Consider the following 22,885-nt stretch of genomic DNA (forward strand, 5'->3'; position numbering starts at 1 on the left):
TTCTTACCCTCCAGTTTACATGTAAATAGAAGCATTTCTTCATAAAATAAAATAAAAGTGCACTGTAAATAATTAGCTTATCTTCATATTAGGCTACTCAACGAATGCAGTCCATCCTAACTACACAGGAAAAATATACAAACAACAATTAAACATCATAACGCACCTATAAGGAGCAGCACAGGGCACAGTCAACACACACACTCAGTGGCAGGCTCTGTCTCAGTCCCCTGCAGCAGTCAGAGAATATGCAAATGAGCGAAAAACTCCGATGGAGTTAACAGAAGTAAAAGTCGTATTTTGGCCGTTCAAAACCAAATGACAACCTCAGAAACATATTGACAACGATGCATCATTGCATTTGCATACAGTTTAAGCCAGAATACACAACTTTTAAACATGCTAGCTGAAGCAGAGGAGGAAGAGGCTCACAACACATCTTACCAGTGCACAAGCTGTCCATGCTTTGCCTATGTGTGTTTTGTGCGTCAACAATTAAAGCCCCCCTGCTACAACAGGTAACCCGGAACCATGAAAACACAACTGTTTCATTCATTCAATACAAAGTTAACACAAGTAAAGTTACAATACAGATAATTTGGCTGATATTGATGACAAAAGAAAGTATAACACACCGGTTTTGAGAATGTTCACTAAAAAATTTTAAATAATAAAAATAACATATTGACTCAGCTACACAAATAAATTGTTTATCTTTTTGAGCTGTCAGCCTCTCGTCCTGTTTATTCTGGACACGTACCTGTGTATGAGGTGAAATACATTGGAAGTTAAAGGGACTATTTGTAACTTTCAGAAATGCTTGTTAACAGCGACACCTGTGGCCGTTAAGTCAACGAAAGTCAGCGTCGGGCTCGCGCTTGCTCACTCTAAATAGACATGAACGAGCATCGCTCAAAACAGTGAGGCGACACACGTCAGCTAAAACCATAATATCACTCTATATTTCACCTGCTTGGCAGTAATGTTAGCTGACCAGACGAAGGTCTCTCCATGAATCAATGCTGATCCTAGTGTTGGCTTTTCCTGCCTCAGCGGAGGCAGCGGAGCTCCGCAGCGAGTAACGTTGTCGTCTCCGCCCGCAGCCAGAGTGAAGAGGGGAGACACCGGCACCCGGTCGGTAACGAGACGACAACATTTCTCACTGCGGAGCCCCGTCACTTCACAAAACACGGAAACCACTGTTGGTCTGGAGGAGCTGCAGCAGTTATTTCTGCACAAACGTCCACTGTACATTCACTAGATATTCCCAGAGCTAAACTAACTCTTCGGCAGTGTGGAGTGAGCACGCGTTCACGTCTAGAGGTAGAGCGAGTATGCGAGAACGCGCGCACTGTCTGAGTGAAGGCAAGCAGACAGAGGAGCAGTGACAGCGGCGCATGTGTCCCGACCCGGTACATTTATATGCTTAAAAAGTTACAAACAGTCCCTTTAATAGTTACGGTCTTAAATACAATTTTCAATACTACACAAGTATGCTTGATATACAGGTATGGAGACCTCAAAAAATAGGGATCTGGGGGTCAGAGACTTTGTTGCCTGCATTCCAGTGACTTTTAAAGAATGAAAATAACAAAATAATAAGTACACTGCAACATAATATTTTGTTAAATAGGCCTACTTTTAATTCTCAGGAAAGAAAACTGAATATTTTGCCCCTCTGGCGTGAAGTTGTGTGAATTTCTGGTGTAAACCAGGCTAATATTCATGTGAGCATATAATTTTTCATTCATTCATTATTTGCCCCTGCTTGAATATTTTGATCTCTTATTAGTTCTCTCCATTTCCCTTTCTTTCTTTCACTCACTGAAGGCCCTTTCAGATACAATGCAACAACGGCACCACTGTACTCTGAAACCTGTTATTTAAAATGGCTTGCGCCACAGCACCACAGCTTTGCTGTGATGCTGTGATGTGTGGCAAGTACAGCTCAGACACGCCGTTGTGTTGCGAGCAGCTCTCCTCCGCTGGGAAAGGACATTTGGTTTTGCTCTATTGCCATCCGGGTGGAAAAAGAAGGCCTTATGGCTTATACACGCTCTACAGTGCCAGAAACAGGTTGAGATAACGAAAAGGAAAAAAGGTGTGAAAAGAAAAGGCAATGAAAAACGGGAGTCTTCTGGGAAAATCGGGACTGTTGGCAAGTATGAGTGCAGGTGGTACTTGTGGCGGCTCTGATGATGTTGAATCTCTGATGTTCAAACAGCAGCAGGTAGTTTAGCAGATGATGTTGTACTTGTTGACAATTACTTGTAGACCTAAAATGCAACAGAAAAAAATTTCGTCAAATTATTGTCATCTTTGGACAGCTTTCAAAAAGTAACCCAAACGTGTCATTATCATTATCTTGCTGTACAAGCTGTCCTAATAACCTTTTCCGGGACAAACAAAGCTGGCTATCGTTTTGGGGCACACCCATGCATTTTAATCACATGTAATCAGCAAGCAAGCGAGCCAAGTCTATTTATATACAGTAGCACCTTTCCCAGACACAAGTCACAAAGTGTTTCACAGTCAAAGAAATAAAATCACATAAAATAAAAATAGAATCAAATAAATAAAACAAAGATGAAAACACTGGATAAAATCTATAAGGGAAAGAGACAAAAAACACAAGTTAAAACATAAAATATCACATGCTACCTAAATGCCTTTCTGAACAGATGTTTTTTTAGCTGCTTTTTAAAAGAGTCCACAAAGTGCAAAGACTTCAAGCTTATTGGGAGACTATTCCAAAGCTTAGGGGCTGCTGACTGGAAAGCACTATCTCCCCAAGTCTTAAAGCGTGTCTGAGGCACACCTATAAAATCCTGGGTAGAGGACCGAAGTTTAGCTACGTTTCTCAAGTGAAAGAAACATGATTGAGTCAGCGTCTTAATGGGCTCTCATGGCAGGGGAGAGCAGAACATGACATGAAAGATAATGGACTGAACAACTTTCAAGTTTTCACCAGGGATTGAACTGTAGAACTTTCAGGTTGTCATCAAGGACTGAAGGGTACAACCCCGGGTTGTTTCCAAGGAACTGCGAACTGTTCAACCTTCTAGTTTGCTCTTAAGGACTGTGGTCGGAACGATTCTTCGGAGCAAAAAGGGGGATGTTGGGACCCACCATTCAAGATGGTGGCAGAGACAGTGATCTACGTCTCCCAGGGTCCTTGAGTCGTTAACTCCAGCCATGGACTCACAGTAACCATGGCTGGAAAGATGGATACATGCATACATTTCTCTTCCCAAAAAGCCCATTACTAAACAAGCATAGTATGGCAAGAAGGAACTGTCCATATTTATGTAATGGCTCTTAAGAAAAAAGGAACCAGCGTATTGAAAAAAGTTCTTAGATAACAATAATTCGGTGAGTGTCAATAAAAATGAATTAGGGGGCAGAATACCTTCAGAATGAGTACTCAAATAATGTGACAAAGCCTGTAAGCCCATCTCATGAGGGATGCAGGTGTATAAGCTTTGGACATCTCGAGTAACTAAGATCATATTAGGTTTACATAGAAACTTAACTTTATAAACCAACCTCTTGATAGTGCTGTTACTTATTTAAGAGAATGTGAGTCTCCGATCTCTTTGACTCTGATGAAGACACAAATGGCGTCGAAACGTCAGTCTTCTTATAAAAGTTGATTGCCTTAAATCTGTACGCTCCAGTGTTTTCTCCACAGAACAGGAAATCCTTCTGAGAAAATACCTGACGCAGATTTTTGATTTGTACTATGTGCTAAGGTCGTAAAACCTCCTTTCTATGTTGTTTCTCCAGTTCTGCTTGAGAGCTCAAACCTGTACAACCTACTTCAGTTATTTTTAGATGATTAGTTAAACATAGCATATTAATGAATGTATGTCCCCGCTTCTCTGAGTCTTTGGGAAGAAAAACAGATGTCAGGGCCGTCAACCCGTAACAGAGTCCTAATTCACTGAACAAGCTCAAATGGTCATAATGGATAATACATCTTGTTGTTGCTCTTCTGTGAGCTTAACCAGGCAGTTGTAAATTAAGAGCCTCAGCACTTAGTGCCCTGAGGTCAGATAACAGTTTCTGACAGAAGTTTCAAGAATTAGGGAATAACTTAATTATCCTTTTCATGTTTCAATATTCTTCGTCTTTCGATCATCGTGGGCTACACTTGAGTGTGCTGTAAATACCTTGGGGAATTCCATCCCACCATTTCTCATATTGCCCTACAAAAATGTCCAGCCTTTCTTCACCAACAATGGCTCTCCTGGCTGCACTGGTACAGCATATGGGTCAGGGTGGATGCAAAAGGAAGACTTGCTCGTCAACAACAAGCCCCTCTAACTCATCTTTTTTGATTTCATGTTTAAACTTTTTGGTGGATCTGTGTTGTCTTGATGTATAAACGTTACGCCTTTTCCCATGAAACGGAGATAGTGAACAGGAAGATATCAAATTATAATGCAAGAAAATTATTCAATGGGTAGCACTGATTAACTTCCTTGTATTATAATTTGATATCTTCCTGTTGACTCTCTCCTCTCGTGGGAAAAGGCGTACACCTTCATACATCAACACAATTTAATTAATTGCTTAGCCCCATGATACATTTCCAACATTCTTGGCAGATGATGCTGAACAAAAAGGCTTGTGACGTACACCAGAGCAAAGCCATAACGACTGTCTTAAAGTGGCAGTAGGCAATATATTTTTGGCATCACTGGGCAAAAATTCCATAGTAACCAGCATATTGTAATTCACGTGTTCTGAGAGATAACTAGACTTCTGCACCCCAAAAACAAGTATCATTCTGTGACATTTTATGTTTTTGGACAAATTGATGATGCAACTATCATCTCCTCTCTTTGTAATCCTCCAGAGGTGTAACGCCCCCCCCCCTCCCCGTGCATTTCTAACACCTGAGCTAACTGGTATGCATTGCTCCTGGCTGTGACCCAGGGCGTATCTGAATTGTCCTGACCAGGGTTCAACCAGAGTTAACTGGCTTGGTTTGAATAGACAAAAGGAGGGTTGGACCAGGGTCATTGGTGTGAAAAGAGTAATAGACAGCAGATAGACAGCAGATCCCAGATCTGCTCTGACTGCTTGCTTTCCTCCGGTCTGTGAAATCTTGCAGATGCTTTTAGGCGCACCGGAGGACACAGAGGCACACGATTTTTTTTTTCAGCATACCTGTTTCATGCACTACTGTCAGGACATAGCGACCGTTTTATAAAAATTACTTTTTTAATCATATTTGCTCCAATCTCGCCTACTTCAGCTTTAAGTTGTGGCATGCAGAAAGTCCTCAGGGAAGGTCATCTCACATCAAAGGTTATCATTGTATTAATGTCTAAGTGTAATGTCGTTATCTAAGAATGCATCTCTTCCAACACTGCAACCTCATTAAGCTTTGGGTTTAGTGTGCCAAGTGCTGGCAGTTCCAGACGCAAAAACATCTGCAGCTACACCCACCACAAACACTAAACTACTACTGTAGCTTCTCATCCATCATAGTTGACAGGTAAACTAAATTAAATTACAGGAGGATAGGTGTAGTGGAAAGCCTCCCAGCATGCACTGGGGCAACAGGTGTATCAATATCAGTCTCTGTTTATCGCTAGTGTTCCTATGGGTCATCTGTGGTCAGTCTTATATAAATATGGTTACACTATCAGTGTTGTTGTGTGTGCGTATGTTGCCGTACTGATCCCCTGCTCTGAGAAGCTAATAACAGCATCCTCTTGAGCTGGAAACTTCCACACGCTGATAAAAAACAGTTCACCGTGGCAGAAGTGAGATAGCAGACAATGATTGAAAAGCAGCCATATTGGGGCATCCTGCTTGCTCCTGACTGTTCTCCTCTCCTCCATGGAGCACATGGGTGTAGACGTCCTAGGCCAGGAAGGAACCTGGACTGGTGATGCTGAACCTTGAAACCTCCAGTCCACATATACTGAGAATGGACTTTTCAGTAGGAGACATCTTGTGTCCAGCAGTTAAACTTTTAAAATGAGAAATACCTGCATATACTTGCACTGTACTCGAGTGTTTCTATTTTGTGAGAATGTTACTCCACTAAACTTAGCTGTAAGTTACTGCAAAATAAAGTTTCACATGTAAAACATACAAAAAGGTCATCTACAATGCTCAAAAAAATTAAGGAAACACTTAATAATCACAGTGTAGCACCAAGTCAGTTAAACTTCAGGGATATCAATCTGTCCATTTAGGAAGCACAAGTGATTGTGAATCACTTTCACCTGTTTTGGTGCAAATGAAAGTGGCAACAGGTGCAATGGAGAGGCAACAGCAAGACAATTCCCAGTAGGGAATGGTTCTGCATGTGGTGGCCACAGACAATTGCTCTCTCCTTATCCTTCCTGACTGATTATTCCATAGTTTTGTGTTCTGCTAGTGTCCTCGTCACTACTTGTAGCATGAGGTGATACCTGCAGCCCGATCAGGTTGCACAGGTAGTCCAGCTCCTCCAGGATGGCACATCCATACATGCGGTCGCAAGAAGGTTCGCTGTGTCTCCCAGCACAGTCTCAAGAGCATGGAGGAGATACCAGGAGACCATGCGTTACACAAGGAGGGCTGGACAGGGCCGTAGAAGGGCATCAACCCAGCAACAGGACCGGTATCTGCTCCTTTGTGAGAGGAGGAACAAGGAGGCACTGCCAAAGCCCTACAAAATGATCTCCAGCAGGCTACTGGTGTGCATGTTTCTGACCAAACTGACAGAAACAGACTCCATGAGGGTGGCATGAGGGCCCAACGTCCTCTAGCGGGACCTGTGCTCACAGCCCAGCACCGTGCAGCTTGATTGGCATTCGCCAGAGAACACCAGAATTGGCATGTCCGCCATTGGTGCCAGGAGAGGAAGTCTTGGCCCGGATATCCATTATCCGCTTGTCCCCAAAGGCTAAATCGTCATCAGACTAATACCCAATCGGTTCTGAGATTGACTAGGACAAACTGACAAGTGGTGAACGAAAATGAGCTGGTTAAATATCTGGAGGACTGATGAGTAAAGTGGAGACAGGTGAGCAGGTGGGCAGGGAAGTGGGAACAGGTGAGTATAAAGGGGAGGGGGAGGAAGCAGTCAGGTAATGGGGAAAAGAGGGAAAGTCCGAGGTCTGCTGGATGGTTGAGTCTAGAAATCCCCAGAAAGTCCCCAAACCGCAAAATCTGATCTGAGATCTGCAAAAACTTGCAAAAACTCTCACGAGACTGCCTGCCCGACAACCCTAAGCTTAACTATTCGGGGTCAATGCCTAACCTTAACAATCTCGTGAGAGTTTGTATTTACAAGGAAATATTGTAAAATACTGTAAACTTCTATTGTTCCAACTCATAACTTGTCAGGCAAGTTCAAGTGGTTAACTTGGTTGCTTGTCTAGATATGCAACATTCTTAAACTTGGCTACCACTTCAGAAAACATACCAAGCATCATTGTGCCACCTAATTATCTTCTGGCTCCTATAAATGGTCCAGTACACCAAGGGAGGTAGCACAGGTCTACGGCTCACAGAGACTCTCTTCTGACAACTGACGCAGCACTGCCAGTCAGCCTCCAAGGACAACTGCCTGCCTCACACCTGGAAAGGTAAGTGAATGATGATGACAATAATGATGGGGGCAGTGGTGGAGGTGATTAACAGAATATAGACGGTACTCTACATTTTATGATTGGGCTATTCATGTGATATAATTGGTTAATACTAATTGACACAAATGGGTAAAATCAGTTCCCTTGCAAATTTGTACCCTGGCATTGTGTTTATTTTTACAATCCAAGTTACATTTCGAGGGTTACAAGTGACTAATAATGTCATAGTTATATTATATGTCTCTGGACGCCAAAACTGGCTTCTACACGGTCCCATTCTCACAGTTGAATTCTCGAAAAAGCTCTTTCACTCACTAGCTGAGTTTCCATTCAATATTTTTATGTACATTTTGAAGCATCACATTAGAAAAGCTGTATGGAAATGGCAAAATTCTATAAAAGTTCCATAGTGTCTTTCCGGGTATTCCCATAACGCACGAATGCTTGTCTTTGTTTACGGACAGCATGAAACATGGCCAATACTAGCGGAAATGAAAGAACAATTAAGACTTGCCCAATTGAAACAAATTCATGAAGCCCTCTTGTCATTTTTCTATCTTACATGGGTTAGATGGCTAAGGCAATCTGTTTTGTTTCCAGTTCACAACCTATACCTTTTCTACTCTGTCTAGCGGCTTACAGCCATGCAAAGCCTACGTCTGTCAACTTCAGACTAGGGATGTCACGGTACCAGAAATCTAGTAGTCGATACCAATACCAGTGAATTTACACAATTCTTGATACCAATTCGATACCACGGTAAAAAAAAACATAAATCCCATGTAATTCAACATGCACTCCTTTATTAAAACATTTGAACATAACAAAAAACAGGCATGTAGCCTTTAAGTAATAAATAAGAAGAAACGTCTATTAACATTGCAAAACAGAAAAGTGGCATGTAGCCTTTAAGTATTTAAAATAAACAATATTGACTGGATGTCTGTTTTTGAGGTGCTTTGCTATATTGGAAGTATTTCCTCCTTTGGAAAGAAAAGTACGACGGCACCGTTACTGCACCTCATACTGGTATTTGCGAATCTATTATCACTCCTTGTAAATCCGCTTCGGACACAAAGTACTTCCATACCCGACTCTTGCTAATTGTTTTCTCAAGGAGTTGAGGCGGAGGTAGCGCTGCAGCAGCTGCCATCACCACTCGTGTTGTTTTTTTACATGCTGTTACGGCGTTCAGCTTCTTCCTTCATTTCATGGCAGATGAGAACACTTGTAAGCGTATACTGCCCACATTAGATCTGGAAGGAAACGGATCTCCAGTACCTCCGCTCCGGTACCAAATGACCATTGCAGGCATCGTTCGGTACCGAAGAAAACGAGTACCGTCACATTTATAGAATTTTGGTATCGAGTTGGTACCGAAGTATCGGTTCCCGTGACATCCCTACTTCAGACGAAACTACATTGTAGCCAAGTTAATTTGCTCCAAACCAGTTGATGGAAACGTGCCTAGTTTGCATTTCTTTCTTGCAACATTTCAGAAGTTTGCTTAAAATTCAATTGAATGGAAACACAGCTACTGTTAGATTCCCAAACACCCACTTCAAGACTAACACTGGAAATAAACCATCTTTTAATCTAATAATGTAATCTCATTTCTGCCCTTGTTAATAGTAGAATGATTTGTTAATTTTGTGAATTTGTATTTGCATTTACATCCTTATTGAACAAGCCATTAGAGTCTGCTTTCACACAGTTTGTTAAAATGTCTCTTTTCTTCTATTCAGCAAGTGTACGTCTTATCTCCTGGATGTGGCCCATAATGGGGATGACTCGAGGTATGCTGTTGCTCCTACTAATGCAGACTTTAACAGGATGGACAGGTAAAGTGTCTGACATATTATCAGGTTACACATTAAGCTCAAATTCGTATTAGATTAAAGCTGCACTTATCTAATCAATAGTTTATATTAACAATAGATCAAATCATTTCTTGTAATGTGAAGGGAGTTGCAGGGAGTTTCAAAACCACAGAGGATTACCTCCTCACTCTGCAGTCCCCTCCAGCTCTACAGAACATTACAGCATCTTTCTGCTTATTGTTTTGGTATTACAGCCAGCAACTTTATTATTTACCTTCACTCTCGCCACCCTCATCAACCTTTTTTCCAGTCTCGGGGGGCAGTTGTTTCAGTGACAAAGCTCTGATAGACCCACTGTATACTGCTTGCCCAGCACCAAATGGCAGACAGAAAAATTGAGTGGTGACTAAACTGCATGTCCATGTTGTTTACAGCTTGTTCCACTGCCCCCAAGTGGCCAAAGAAATTAGTCATTGGTGCATTAAAATTGAACATGCATGGAACAAATAGCAGTGAACAATAGCCTGATCTTTAATTTTAGACAGTTGTAGTATTCCTACCCTCTATAAAATAAGTGTGGGTAGGACCCTGAGTTCTCTTAACCCTGGTACTCAGCGTCAGTTATTATCTTAACTTTCCCTCCGTGTTTTAGCTAGTAGATTAAATTCTAAATAAATACATTGTAAAAGTGTATATGTTTAGAACATTATGATTGAAGTTTATGATGGCCATTCCCATGCTCAATTATGTCTCATAAGTTGTTGCAGCAATTTCTGGGTTGATACCATTTGTTACACACATTTGGTGATAAATGTAACCATTTTTTACGAATCTAGAATTGATACATATGATCAATAATCCCTCCAAAACACAACATTAAGACACCAAGACCTTGAGGAACACCATAGAAAAATCCATACTGTGATTTGAAATCAAAATCTTTTGACATTTTGAGATTTCTGGAGGAATTAAATTTGTCGGCGATTGGATGGTGAGCACTCAGAAACCCCCTTATTGTCAATCTACCTGGGAAAGCTATACATCCTCTGAATGTCCTAGGTCTCTAGTTTGTGGTTGTAAAGTTTCATGAGGCTGTGATTATCTATTATGGGAGCCCCAGTCGTGGCACTGTGGTGTCCATCAACTTGGGAATATAACCAAGTGAGTGAGCTAGTTAGTGCTGCAGTAAGTTTTAACTGGGTTACACAGCCAATTATTAAAAATCTGTATTTCTTTATGTGGAGATATAATACATTGATAGACATATGAAGGTCATGCCTATTATGCACTATAAGCAAATTCATAAGACATTATAATGCATTCATAAGGCTTTATAAAACTCTTTATATATGTTTATAATCATGCATGACGACCTTTAACAAGCATTATGAAGTATTATAAGTGATGGACATAATGTATTAAGTTCAGCATTCATAATGTGTTATACCTCCATGCCAAAGTCACAACGGTGTTTGAAGGGAGAATCTGAGTCCTGGCTTACACAGCATTATAACTACTGTAACTTTAGCTAGTCATAAAGACACATAGAGAACTGCTCTAACATATAATAACAGATTATAAATTCTAAGTTTCAGAACTGGAATAATGTCCTATAACCATCAATAACACGACATAGGATGACTTTGTGAGCTTTAATTAAAGTGACAGCACTGTATACGTTTTTTAGCAATTACATGATACTATAACAATTATGAGGACTTATGAGTAGTATTTGCTGGATACAGATACGGACATTTGTAATTGCGTCGTGGTGCGTGTCTTTGGGAGGAATGTTCTTTTCCTACGTTGTTACGGCAACTATGTAAGGTCCAATTCCGAGCACGGCAAAAAAAAATGTGTTCCTTTCTAGATGTTCTTGTTTCTTCCCCAGCTAGTAACATTAGTGAACTTCAGCTCTCTGACATTTTTTGCAGCTAGCAAACACTGGCTAATCAGAGAGCTTGTTTTACATAGGGGTGGAGCAAGAGCAGTGGGACTCAACTGGCTTAATAACCAAAACAATCATGCTAAAAGATGTTATAAGCTGCATAGAGTAAGGAATTCTCAGTGGGTTTGCCACAATTACTTCGTTTTATTTCATCATATATTTGATGAAAAGTTCAAACATTGACTAAACACACATTATCCCTGATTACGTGCATTATCTGATTCATCACATTGGGATAAAGTGTCTTTATTTTTTCACCTTCTCCAACCAAAACTGCTCCATCCACACCTGCTCCAACCACAGCTGCTCAAACCACAACTGCTTCAACCACTCCTACTCCAACCACACCTGCTCCAACCACAGCACCACTAAGTCTTCAAGTGAGACTAGTCAACTCTAACAGCAGCTGCTCTGGCAGAGTGGAGATCTTCCACCTCGGCCTTTGGGGGACGGTGTGTGACGACTCCTGGAATTTGAATGATGCTCAAGTGGTTTGTCGACAGCTGGGCTGTGGCAGGGCTCTGGCAGCACCAGTAAATGCACATTTTGGACAGGGCACTGGACAAATTTGGTTAGATGACCTTCAGTGTACAGGGAATGAGAGATCACTAACAGACTGTCCACATCGGGGATTAGGGACCCACAACTGTGCTCACAGAGAGGATGCTGGTGTCATTTGTGAAGGTAAGTTCATGCATACAGTAAGCACACTGCAGTTGGTATTGTTCACATACAATTAGAGAAGGCACATTATATCCTAGCTCTAACTGGATACCATACAGTATGGACATTTTATTTTTACAAGACACTTTTACAATTAAAACACAAGCTTCCCAAACTCCAATTTGTACCTTACAGAATGGGCATCCTCTTCCACCGTGATAAGTAAATAAAGCAGGCCAGCCATTAGGAATTATGGGCAGGGGGACAGACTTTCCAAATTTGACCCCTCACCGCACCATTTTTACAACAAGAGCGAGGGGTGGGGTGGGGGTATCAGATGATAAGTTGAAAGGTGTTAAAAATATATTTATTTATCATGTAATTACTTTTAACTTGTACTGTCACTGATATAGGTCAGTAAGTTAAGTGTTGCTCCTGATCCATCATTTGCAAGGGCCCCCCCTGGCCTTGGGCCCAGGGACAGCTGTGCACTTTGCCCCCGCCTGACGGTGGGCCTAAATAAACGCATTACTTTTTGTTAAGACCATTTATTTATAAACAATGTTTAAAAAGAAGCCAAATAATTAAATGATCAAGTACAGTTACATTGAAGAAATGGGGCTTTTGCTCAATACTGGTGTAATTGTAACCTGCAGTTGCCATGTGGGTTGACAGAGATTTTGCTTTCACTTCAACCAGAAATTCCCACAGTGAGAGTGGTCAACTCTAACACCCCCTGCTCTGGCAGAGTGGAGATCTTCCGCCGCGGCCGTTGGGGGACGGTGTGTGATGACTTCTGGAATTTGAATGATGCTCAAGTGGTTTGTCGACAGCTGGGCTGTGGCAAGGCTTTGTCAGCACCAAGAAGTGCACGTTTTGGACAGGGCACTGGACAAATTTGGTTAGATGACCTTCAGTGTACAGGGAATGAGACATCACTTACAGACTGTCCACATCGGGGATTAGGGACCCACAACTGTGGTCATGCTGAGGATGCTGGAGTCATTTGTGAAGGTAAGTTTATGCATACAGTAAGCACAATGCAGTTGGTATTGTTCACATATAATTAGAGAAGGCACATTATGTAAGGGATAATGTACAGCTCTTGGGTCATTGTTGTGAAAGAATCCCCGACAGTGTCTCTCATCGACCTGAAAGGGATTCTTTCACAACAATGACCCAAGAGCTGTTCATTATCCTGCTTATTACAGGGCTGCCTACTGAAGAAATCAATATTTTGACACTAAAAATGGTCCGCCAGAGTCTGACATCAGAACTGCACCCAATGCAATGGTCTGTTATACAGAAATTACAGACCGCAGAACGCCGTAATTGACCAATCAGAATCGAGTATTAAACACAGCCGTGTAATAAATCCTAGTACTAACTGGATACCATAAAAAATGGAAATTGTTTTGACACCAAGCCATATTTAAAATAAATTCACAAGTTTCTGAACTCAAATTTGTACCATACAGAATGGGCATCCTCTTCCACCGTCATAAGCAAATATAAAATAAATGCATTACTTTGTTTTAAGACCATTTATTTATAAACAATGCTTAAAAAGAAGCAAAGGGATTAAATGGTCAAATAAAGTTACATTGATGAAATGGGGCTTTTGCTCAATACTGGTGTAATTGCAACCTGCAGTTGTCATGTGGGTTAACAACAATTTTTCTTTCACTTCAACCAGACATTCCCACAGTGAGACTAGTCAACTCTCTCAGCCGCTGCTCTGGCAGAGTGGAGATCTTCCAGCTCGGACGTTGGGGGACGGTGTGTGACGATTTATGGAATTTGAATGATGCTCAAGTGGTTTGTCGACAGCTGGGCTGTGGCAGGGCTTTGTCAGCACGAGTAAATGCTGGTTTTGGACAGGGCACTGGACTAATTTGGTTAGATGACCTTCAGTGTACAGGGAATGAGACATCACTAACACACTGTGCACATCGGGGATTAGGGACCCACAACTGTAATCACAGAGAGGATGCTGGTGTCATTTGTGAAGGTAAGTTCATGCATACAGTAAGCACACTGCAGTTGGTATTGTTCACATATAATTAGAGAAGTCACATTATAACCTAGCACTAACTGGATACCATACAGAATGGAATTTTTTTTGACAGCAAGCCACATTTACAATTAATACACAAGTTTCCAAACTCGAATTTATACCATACAGAATGGTCATCCTCTTCCACCGCGATAAGCAAATATACAATAAAGGCATTACTTAGTGTTAAGACCATTTATTCATAAACAATGTTTAAAAAGGAACAAAAGGATTAAATAATCAAATACAGTTACATTGAAGAAATGGGGCTTCTGCTCAATACAGGTGTAATTGCAACCTGCAGTTGTCATGTGGGTTGACAGAGATTTTGCTTTCCCTTCAACCAGAAATATCCACAGTGAGACTGGTCAACTCGGACAGCCGCTGCTCTGGCAGAGTGGAGATCTTCCGTCACGGCTATTGGGGGACGGTGTGTGACGACTTCTGGAATTTGAATGATGCTCAAGTGGTTTGTCGACAGCTGGGCTGTGGCAGAGCTCTGTCAGCACCAGGAAATGCACGTTTTGGACAGGGCACTGGACAAATTTGGTTAGATAACCTTCAGTGTACTGGGAATGAGACATCGCTAACAGACTGTCCACATCCGGGATTAGGAACCCACAACTGTGCTCACAGTGAGGATGCTAGTGTCATTTGTGAAGGTAAGTTCATGCATACAGTAAGCACACTGCAGTTGGTATTGTTCACATATAATTAGAGAAGGCACATTATATCCTAGCACTAACTGGATACCATACAGAATGGATATGTGTTTTTTGAACAAGTATAGTAGGTTCAACTTTTTTGAATAGCTCCTTTTAAACACTGTTACAATTACAACAGTCAAGACTGAATACAATGAAAGTGTGAATTACTAGTTTAAGATCTGTGGAAGAAAAGATGCATCTGATTTTTGTAATGTTTCTTAGCTGGAGAAAACAGGACTGGACAGGTTTAGTGACATGATGGTCAAAAGTCATATACCGGTAAAAGATGATACCAAGATTCTTAGCGGGAGGACTGATATTTGAATGTAATGGGCCAATAAACTGATAAAGTGCAGTGGCAAAATTATCGGGTCCAATTAAAAGAATTTCACTTTTATCGGGTTTAAGTGGTGAAAGTTAAGAGACATCCCTTCTGTGGTCGCAGCTTAGCAATCATGGAGGGAGGACAGTTGAGCCACATTTACAATTAATACACAAGTTTCCGAACTCCAATTTGTACCATACAGAATAGGTATCCTCTTCCACCGCAATAAGCAAATATACAATAAAGGCATTACTTAGTGTTAAGACCATTTATTTATAAACAATGTTTAAAAAGGAACCAAAGGATTAAATGACCAAGTACAGTTACATTGAAGAAATGGGGCTTTTGCTCAATACTGGTGTAATTGCAACCTGCAGTTGTCATGTGGGTTGACAAAGATTCTGCTTTCACTTCAACCAGAAACTCCCACAGTGAGAGTGGTCAACTCTAACACCCCCTGCTCTGGCAGAGTGGAGATCCTTCAACACGGCCGTTGGGGGACGGTGTGTGACGACTTCTGGAATTTGAATGATGCTCAGGTGGTTTGTCGACAGCTGGGCTGTGGCAAGGCTTTGTCAGCACGAGGAAGTGCACGTTTTGGACAGGGCACTGGACAAATTTGGTTAGATAACCTTCAGTGTACAGGGAATGAGACATCACTAACAGACTGTCCACATCCAGGATTAGGGAATCACAACTGTCGTCATGCTGAGGATGCTGGTGTCATTTGTGAAGGTGAGTTTATGCATACAGTAGGCCCAATGCAGTTGGTATTGTTCACATATAATTAGAGAAGGCACTTTATATCCCAGCACTAACTGGATACCATACAGAATGGACATCTTTTTTTTACAACAAGCCACATTTACCATCAATACACAAATTTCCGAACTCCAATTTGTACCATACAGAATGGGCATCCTCTTCCACCGTCATAAGCAAATATCCAATAAATGCATTACTTAGTGTTAAGACCATTTATTTACAAACAATGTTTTTAAAAGGAGCCAAAGGATTAAATGATCAAGTACAGTTAGATTGATGAAATGGGGCTTTTGCTCAATACTGGTGTAATTACAACATGCAGTTGCCATGTGGGTTGACAGAGATTTTTCTTTCCCTTCAACCAGAAATTCCCACAGTGAGACTGGTCAACTCTGACAGACGCTGCTGTGGCAGAGTGGAGATCCTCCACGGCGGCCGTTGGGGGACGGTGTGTGACGACTTCTGGAATTTGAATGATGCTCAGGTGGTTTGTCGACAGCTGGACTGTGGCAGAGCTGTGTTAGCACCAGGAAAGGCACTTTTTGGACAGGGCACTGGACCAATTTTGTTAGATGACCTTCAATGTACAGGGAATGAGACATCACTAACAGCCTGTCCACATCGGGGATTAGGGAACCACAACTGTGCTCACAGAGAGGATGCTGGTGTCATTTGTGAAGGTAAGTTTATGCATACAGTAAGCACTGCAGTTGGTATTGTTCACATATAATTAGAGAAGGCACTTTATATCCTAGCACTAACTGGATACTATACAGAATGCACATCTCTTTTTTTACAACAAGCCACATTTACAATTATTACACACTTTTCCGAACTACAATTTGTACCTTGCAGAATGGGTATCCTCTTTCACCGTGATAAGCAAATATACAATAAAGGTATTACTTTGTTTTAAGACCATTTACTTATAAAACAATGTTTAAAAAGGAACAAAGGGATTAAATGGTCAAGTAAAGTTACATTGAAGAAATGGAGCTTTTGCTCAATACTGGTGTAATTGCAACCTGCAGTTGTCATGTGGGTTGACAGAGATTTTTCTTTCACTTCAACCAGAAACTCCCACAGTGAGACTGGTCAACTCTAACAGCAGCTGTTCTGGAAGAGTGGAGATCCTCCACCTCGGCCGTTGGGGCACAGTGTGTGACGACAGCTGGAATTTGAATGATGCCCATGTGGTATGTCGACAGCTGGGCTGTGGAAAGGCTGTGGCAGCACCACCCAGGGCACGTTTTGGACAGGGCACTGGAGTAATTTGGTTAGATGACCTACGGTGTACAGGGAATGAGACATCACTAACAGACTGTCCACATCCGGGATTAGAGAACCACAACTGTAATCACAGAGAAGATGCTGGTGTCATTTGTGAAGGTAAGTTTATGCATATAGTAAGCAAACTGCAGTTGGTATTGTTCACATACAACTAGAGAAGGAACAATACATCCTAGTACTAACTGGATACCATACATTTTTTTACAAGTCACATTTACATTTAAAACACAAGTTTACGAACTCCAATTTGTATCATACAGAGCGGGCATCCTCTTCCACCGCGATAAGCAGATATCCAATAAAGGCATTTGTTTTTGTTAAGACCATTTATTTATAAACAATGTTTTAAAAGGAGCCAAAGGATTAAATGATCAAGTACATTAACATTGAGGAAATGGGGCTTTTGCTCAATACCTCTGTAATTGTAACCTGCAGTTGCCATGTGGGTTGACAGAGATTTTGCTTTCACTTCAACCAGGAAATACAGTGAGACTGGTCAACTCTCACAGCCGCTGCTCTGGCAGAGTGGAGATCCTCCACAACAACCGTTGGGGGACGGTGTGTGACGACATTTGGGATTTGAATGATGCTCAAGTGGTTTGTAGACAGATGGGCTGTGGCAGAGCTCTGTTAGCACCACACAGGGCATTTTTTGGGTCGGGCAGCGGACAAATTTGGTTAGATAATGTTCGGTGTTCAGGAAATGAGTCATCACTAACAGACTGTCCACATCAGGGATTTGGTTCTCACAACTGTATTCCCAGAGAGGATGCTGGTGTCATTTGTGAAGGTAAGTTTATGCATACAGTAAGCACTGCAGTTGGTATTGTCCACATACAACTAGAGAAGGCACATTATATCCCAAGGATTAAATGATCAAGTACAGTTACATTGAAGAAATGGGGCTTTTGCTCAATATTAGTCTAGTACCCTGTAGTTGCCAAGTGGGTTGACAGAGATTTTGCTTTCATTTCAACCAGAAATTCCCACAGTGAGAGTGGTCAACTCTAACAGCAGCTGCTTTGGCAGAGTGGAGATCCTCCAACACGGCCATTGGGGGACGGTGTGTGACGACAGCTGGAATTTGAATGATGCTCAAGTTGTTTGTCGACAGCTGGGCTGTGGCAAGGCTGTGGCAGCACCACCCAGGGCACGTTTTGGACAGGGCACTGGAGTAATTTGGTTAGATGACCTACGGTGTACAGGGAATGAGACATCACTAACAGACTGTCCACATCGGGGATTGGGGTCCCACAACTGCCGTCATTCTGAGGATGCGAGTGTTATTTGTGAAGGTAGGTTTATGCACACAGTAAGCACACTGTTGGTATTGTTCACATATAATGAGAGAAGGCACATTATATCCCAAGGATTAAATGGTCAAGTACAGTTACATTGAAGAAATGGGGCTTTTGCTCAATATTGGTGTTACTGCAACCTGTAGTTGCCATGTGGGTTGACAGAGATTTTGCTTTCATTTCAACCAGAAATTCCCACAGTGAGACTGGTCAACTCTGACAGCAGCTGCTCTGGCAGAGTGGAGATCCTCCAACATGGCCATTGGGGGACGGTGTGTGACGACTTCTGGAGTTTGAATGATGCTAAAGTGGTTTGTCGACAGCTGGGCTGTGGCAAGGCTTTGTCAGCACCAATAAATGCAGCTTTTGGACAGGGCACTGGACCAATTTGGTTAGATAACCTTCGGTGTACAGGGAATGAGACATCACTAACAGACTGTCCCCATCGGGGATTAGGGAACCACAACTGTGCTCACAGAGAGGATGCTGGTGTCATTTGTGAAGGTAAGTTTATGCATACAGTAAGCACACTGCAGTTGGTATTGTTCACATACAACTAGAGAAGGCGCCTAATATCCTAGAACTAACTGGATACCATAAAGAATGGACATCTTTATTTACAACAAGCCACATTTACAATTAAAACATGTTTCCAAACTCTAATTTGTATCATACAAAATGAGCATCCTCTTCCACCACAATAAACAAATCTACTATTAAGGCAATACTTCATGTTTAGATCATTTATTTCTAAACCAAGTAAAAAAGATGGGGCTTTTGCTCAATACTGTTGTAATTGCAACCTGCAGTTGTCATGTGAGTTGACAGAGATTTTGCTTTCACTTCAAACAGGAATTCCCACAAATACTTCAATCACAACAACTCCAACCACGACCACTTCAACCACGATTACTACAACCACACATGGTACAACCACACCTTATCCAACCACGACTACTCCAACCACAACTACTCCAACCACGACTACCCCAACCACGACTACTCCAACCACGACTACTTCAACCACAACTTATCCAACCACAACTACTCCAACCACAACTACTCCAACCACACCTAGGTGCCAAAGAATTAAATGATCAAATACAGTTACATTGAAGAAATGGGACTTTTGTTCAATAGTGCTGTATTTGCAACCTGCAGTTGTCATGTCGGTTGACAGAGATTTTGCTTTCCCTTCAAACAGTATTATCTTCGATTCCTTCTTCGACATCTACGGCTACTACAGAACTCCAGCTACTTCACCCACGACTGCTACAACCACAACTTATCCACCCTCAACTGCTACAACCACAACTTATCCACCCTCAACTGCTACAACCACAACTTATCCACCCTCAACTGCTACAACCACAACTTATCCACCCTCAACTGCTACAACCACAACTTATCCACCCTCAACTGCTACAACCACAACTCATCCACCCTCAACTGCTACAACCACAACTTATCCACCCTCAACTGCTACAACCACAACTTATCCACCCTCAACTGCTACAACCACAACTTATCCAACCACAACTTCTACAACCACACATGGTACATCCTTAACTACTACAACCACATATGGTAGATCCACGACTGCTAAAACCACAGCTACTACAATCACATCAATCCAGTGAGACTGACATAATACAGTGAAATCAAAATTTTTAAAATCTCTCCCACTTACACTTTTTTCTTTTCTTTATTGTTTCAGGCCAACAACCACTAATCCAGGCCTCTCAGCTTGTTTGCTCCCCTTATCAGCTTGAAGTTGGTGTGCCATTGCAAAGCCTGCTGTCGGCTGGTTTGAATGCATTCTCTGGTCACATGGCAGCCCCATACTGTACCAGCTACACAGTGCGTGATAATATTGTGTGGTACCAGGTGCAACGTAGGACTGGCTTCTGTGGAACTGTAATGACGGTGAGATTAAATCACTTACTTACCACCTAATTATTTGTCTATAAGTCTATGGTATTCATTCATTTTCTGTTCTCTTGTACTGGTATTATTCTTTACTGCTCTGTAAATGTATCTTTATATTGTCTGGTGAGACTAAAGGTTTGTTCAGACAGAAAGCAAGGCAAATTTTCACCTTACGTCAATCACAAAAGTTTTGCCCACCTCAAACAGACAATGTACCAGCTGTACAGATGTTAGGTGTAAGCTAGCTAACAACGGAAGCACCAACGATGGTTTCTTTGACTTCCTAGTCACATGCTGGTTCGTACTTTAGCTCAAGATGACTGATTGATTGATTATACACATGACTGGTCATTCATTCAACCTTTTTCTTTCAGACCAACACCACCCATGCCATCTACAGCAACAGCTTGTTTTTCTTCCCTCTAAGTAACGGTTCCTTCGTTCTACCTTTGATTATTCCGTTCTCTTGTGCCTATCCCTTGGACACCGAAACCAGCCTGAATGCTGTAATCAAACCTCAGCTGTGAGTCTTTTATTTCATTCGTTGACTGTATGCAACACATTTCAAAGATGTGGGCCTACGTCACTGGATAATATAATTACTATTGCAGGGGTGAAATACATGTCTAACTGTTTTTCTTTCTTAACAGCCTTAAGGGTGGCCTCGCGGGATCAGGTACCAAAGCTAGAGCCTACATGAATCTTTTCCGGGACTCCAACTATTCATACAGCTACCCAGCGGGTCCGCTCTCTCTGCCAGTGGGCTCTGCCCTGCATGTGCAAGCATCTGTGCCTCTGAGTGATCCAAGCTTTGCAGTCGTTCTGGAGGAGTGCTATACCACTAGCTCCTCAAACCCTGATGACCCCGTTCGATACTTTCTCATTCATTCCAGGTATGTGTCTCTCCTAATTTAGATGGACTGGAGTGGAAAATGTAAAATCTATGGTGATGTGTAATGGTCCTAATGGTTTGATCTGACATCTCTGACAGGTGCTCTACTGACTCTCGTCGTGTGTCAGTGGTTGAGAACGGCCTGTCCTACCGTGCTCGATTCTCTGCCCTGCTGTTCCCTCTCCAGGGTGGCAACCCATGCGTCTTCATTCACTGCAGACTACGCCTATGTGACAAGAGGAGCCATAACTGTGTTCCAGTGAGTCAGACACTCATCCTCTCACTCAATCAAAATAACCAATAGGCAATCAATGCTTTATATCCAAACACTGAGTATAGGTGTCTAATCATTACACTCCCTCTCAACTCACAGATTTGCAGAAAAAGGACTTATCGCTCTGCTGACACAGTTGAAGGAGGAAACGTTACTACTACTATTGGACCAATCAACTTTCACTAAATACAGTCTGGTATCAGAGCAGATATCTCAGCACTGTAAGCTGTATGGAAGTTATAACCATGTTTCCCTTTTCTCTCATCTTAATCTTTAGGGGAGAACTGACATATTAATGGAGGGAGCTAATAAACACTGAAAATGAGTGTTATGTTATTTTCTTAAGATGTTGTATGATATACTGTAATGGTTCAGTATTATAACTCTTTAGTATAATCCCTCATATTTTACCTTTGTACTTTTTTGTAATACAATGGGAATAATACAAATATTTGTATTAATACAAATTATGATATAATACTAATGAGTGGGTATGTGCAATTATGCTTGTTCCAAATACTTCTATTTTTTATTTGAAAGTTTATTAGACACAGGGTACGGTTAACTGTGGAGCAATATGGATATATAACCCTGTTGATTTAAACGTTCCCATAGCCTCATATGCCATCATTTCTGACTTAGTTGGTCTGTGTTTGGGGATTTTATTTATTTTTTCAGTTAATTTCTTTATGTGGCTCAGGACCATGATCACATTGTATGGGACAACATGTCAACACTATGTGTATGTTTTGTGAACCACGTCAAAGTCATTTCTAATTTCGATTGCCTGGAGGACAATAAAGTTTTTTATGATTCCCACAAAAAACAGTTTTGTGTTATGTTTTCTTTTTCACTTATATTATCAGAATTAATATTGGGAGTGTTTACTTTTATTTAAAGCTGAGTTAAGCATTTTGGCCGTCACCATCTTGTTTTTTTGCAACCAGTAGTGACACAGTGGGGCTAAGCACGCTGAACAAGACATTTTTAGATGACTTAGATGTTACAATGAACTGTCATGAACAGAAAACATGCTGTGAAAGAGTTAAAGTTGTAAGACGAAAATATGGACAACACCCAAACTGGACAATACCATGGTAGCAACATGTCAATCACAAGGTAGCCACGCCCTAAAGCATCCCCTGCTTTATGGTCTATTTGACTCTAAATGGGACCATAATTTACTAAAGAACATCATGCTGTATTGAAAAAGACTTGAAACTAGCAATTGAGACCATAAACTCCACTTACAATGTTTACTGAGGTTATAAATCAAGTCAGAAGCAGGCTTATTTTCTATACAATCAGACTTCTTTTAGC

General features: G+C 41.5%; 1 protein-coding gene across 1 annotated transcript in view; it reads left to right on the forward strand.

Annotated features, from left to right (window-relative positions):
* The window catches only part of LOC119489489 (deleted in malignant brain tumors 1 protein-like), a 63,283-nt gene extending 41,515 nt beyond the window's left edge, over positions 1-21,768 (forward strand). The window contains exons 16-32 of the mRNA XM_037771995.1: positions 11,670-12,050; positions 12,729-13,043; positions 13,726-14,040; positions 14,433-14,747; positions 15,538-15,852; positions 16,248-16,562; positions 16,957-17,271; positions 17,651-17,962; positions 18,153-18,467; positions 18,660-18,974; positions 19,323-19,548; positions 19,675-20,057; positions 20,188-20,396; positions 20,774-20,922; positions 21,050-21,292; positions 21,391-21,550; positions 21,665-21,768. Of these exons, the coding sequence (XP_037627923.1) occupies positions 11,670-12,050; positions 12,729-13,043; positions 13,726-14,040; positions 14,433-14,747; positions 15,538-15,852; positions 16,248-16,562; positions 16,957-17,271; positions 17,651-17,962; positions 18,153-18,467; positions 18,660-18,974; positions 19,323-19,548; positions 19,675-20,057; positions 20,188-20,396; positions 20,774-20,922; positions 21,050-21,292; positions 21,391-21,550; positions 21,665-21,751 (4,670 nt within the window). The 3' untranslated portion in view covers positions 21,752-21,768. The remainder of the gene's footprint in view (positions 1-11,669; positions 12,051-12,728; positions 13,044-13,725; positions 14,041-14,432; positions 14,748-15,537; positions 15,853-16,247; positions 16,563-16,956; positions 17,272-17,650; positions 17,963-18,152; positions 18,468-18,659; positions 18,975-19,322; positions 19,549-19,674; positions 20,058-20,187; positions 20,397-20,773; positions 20,923-21,049; positions 21,293-21,390; positions 21,551-21,664) is intronic.
* Positions 21,769-22,885: the final 1,117 nt, after the last annotated feature.

This window comes from Sebastes umbrosus, chromosome 1, assembly GCF_015220745.1.
Source record: "Sebastes umbrosus isolate fSebUmb1 chromosome 1, fSebUmb1.pri, whole genome shotgun sequence".
NCBI classification, from domain to species: domain Eukaryota; kingdom Metazoa; phylum Chordata; class Actinopteri; order Perciformes; family Sebastidae; genus Sebastes; species Sebastes umbrosus.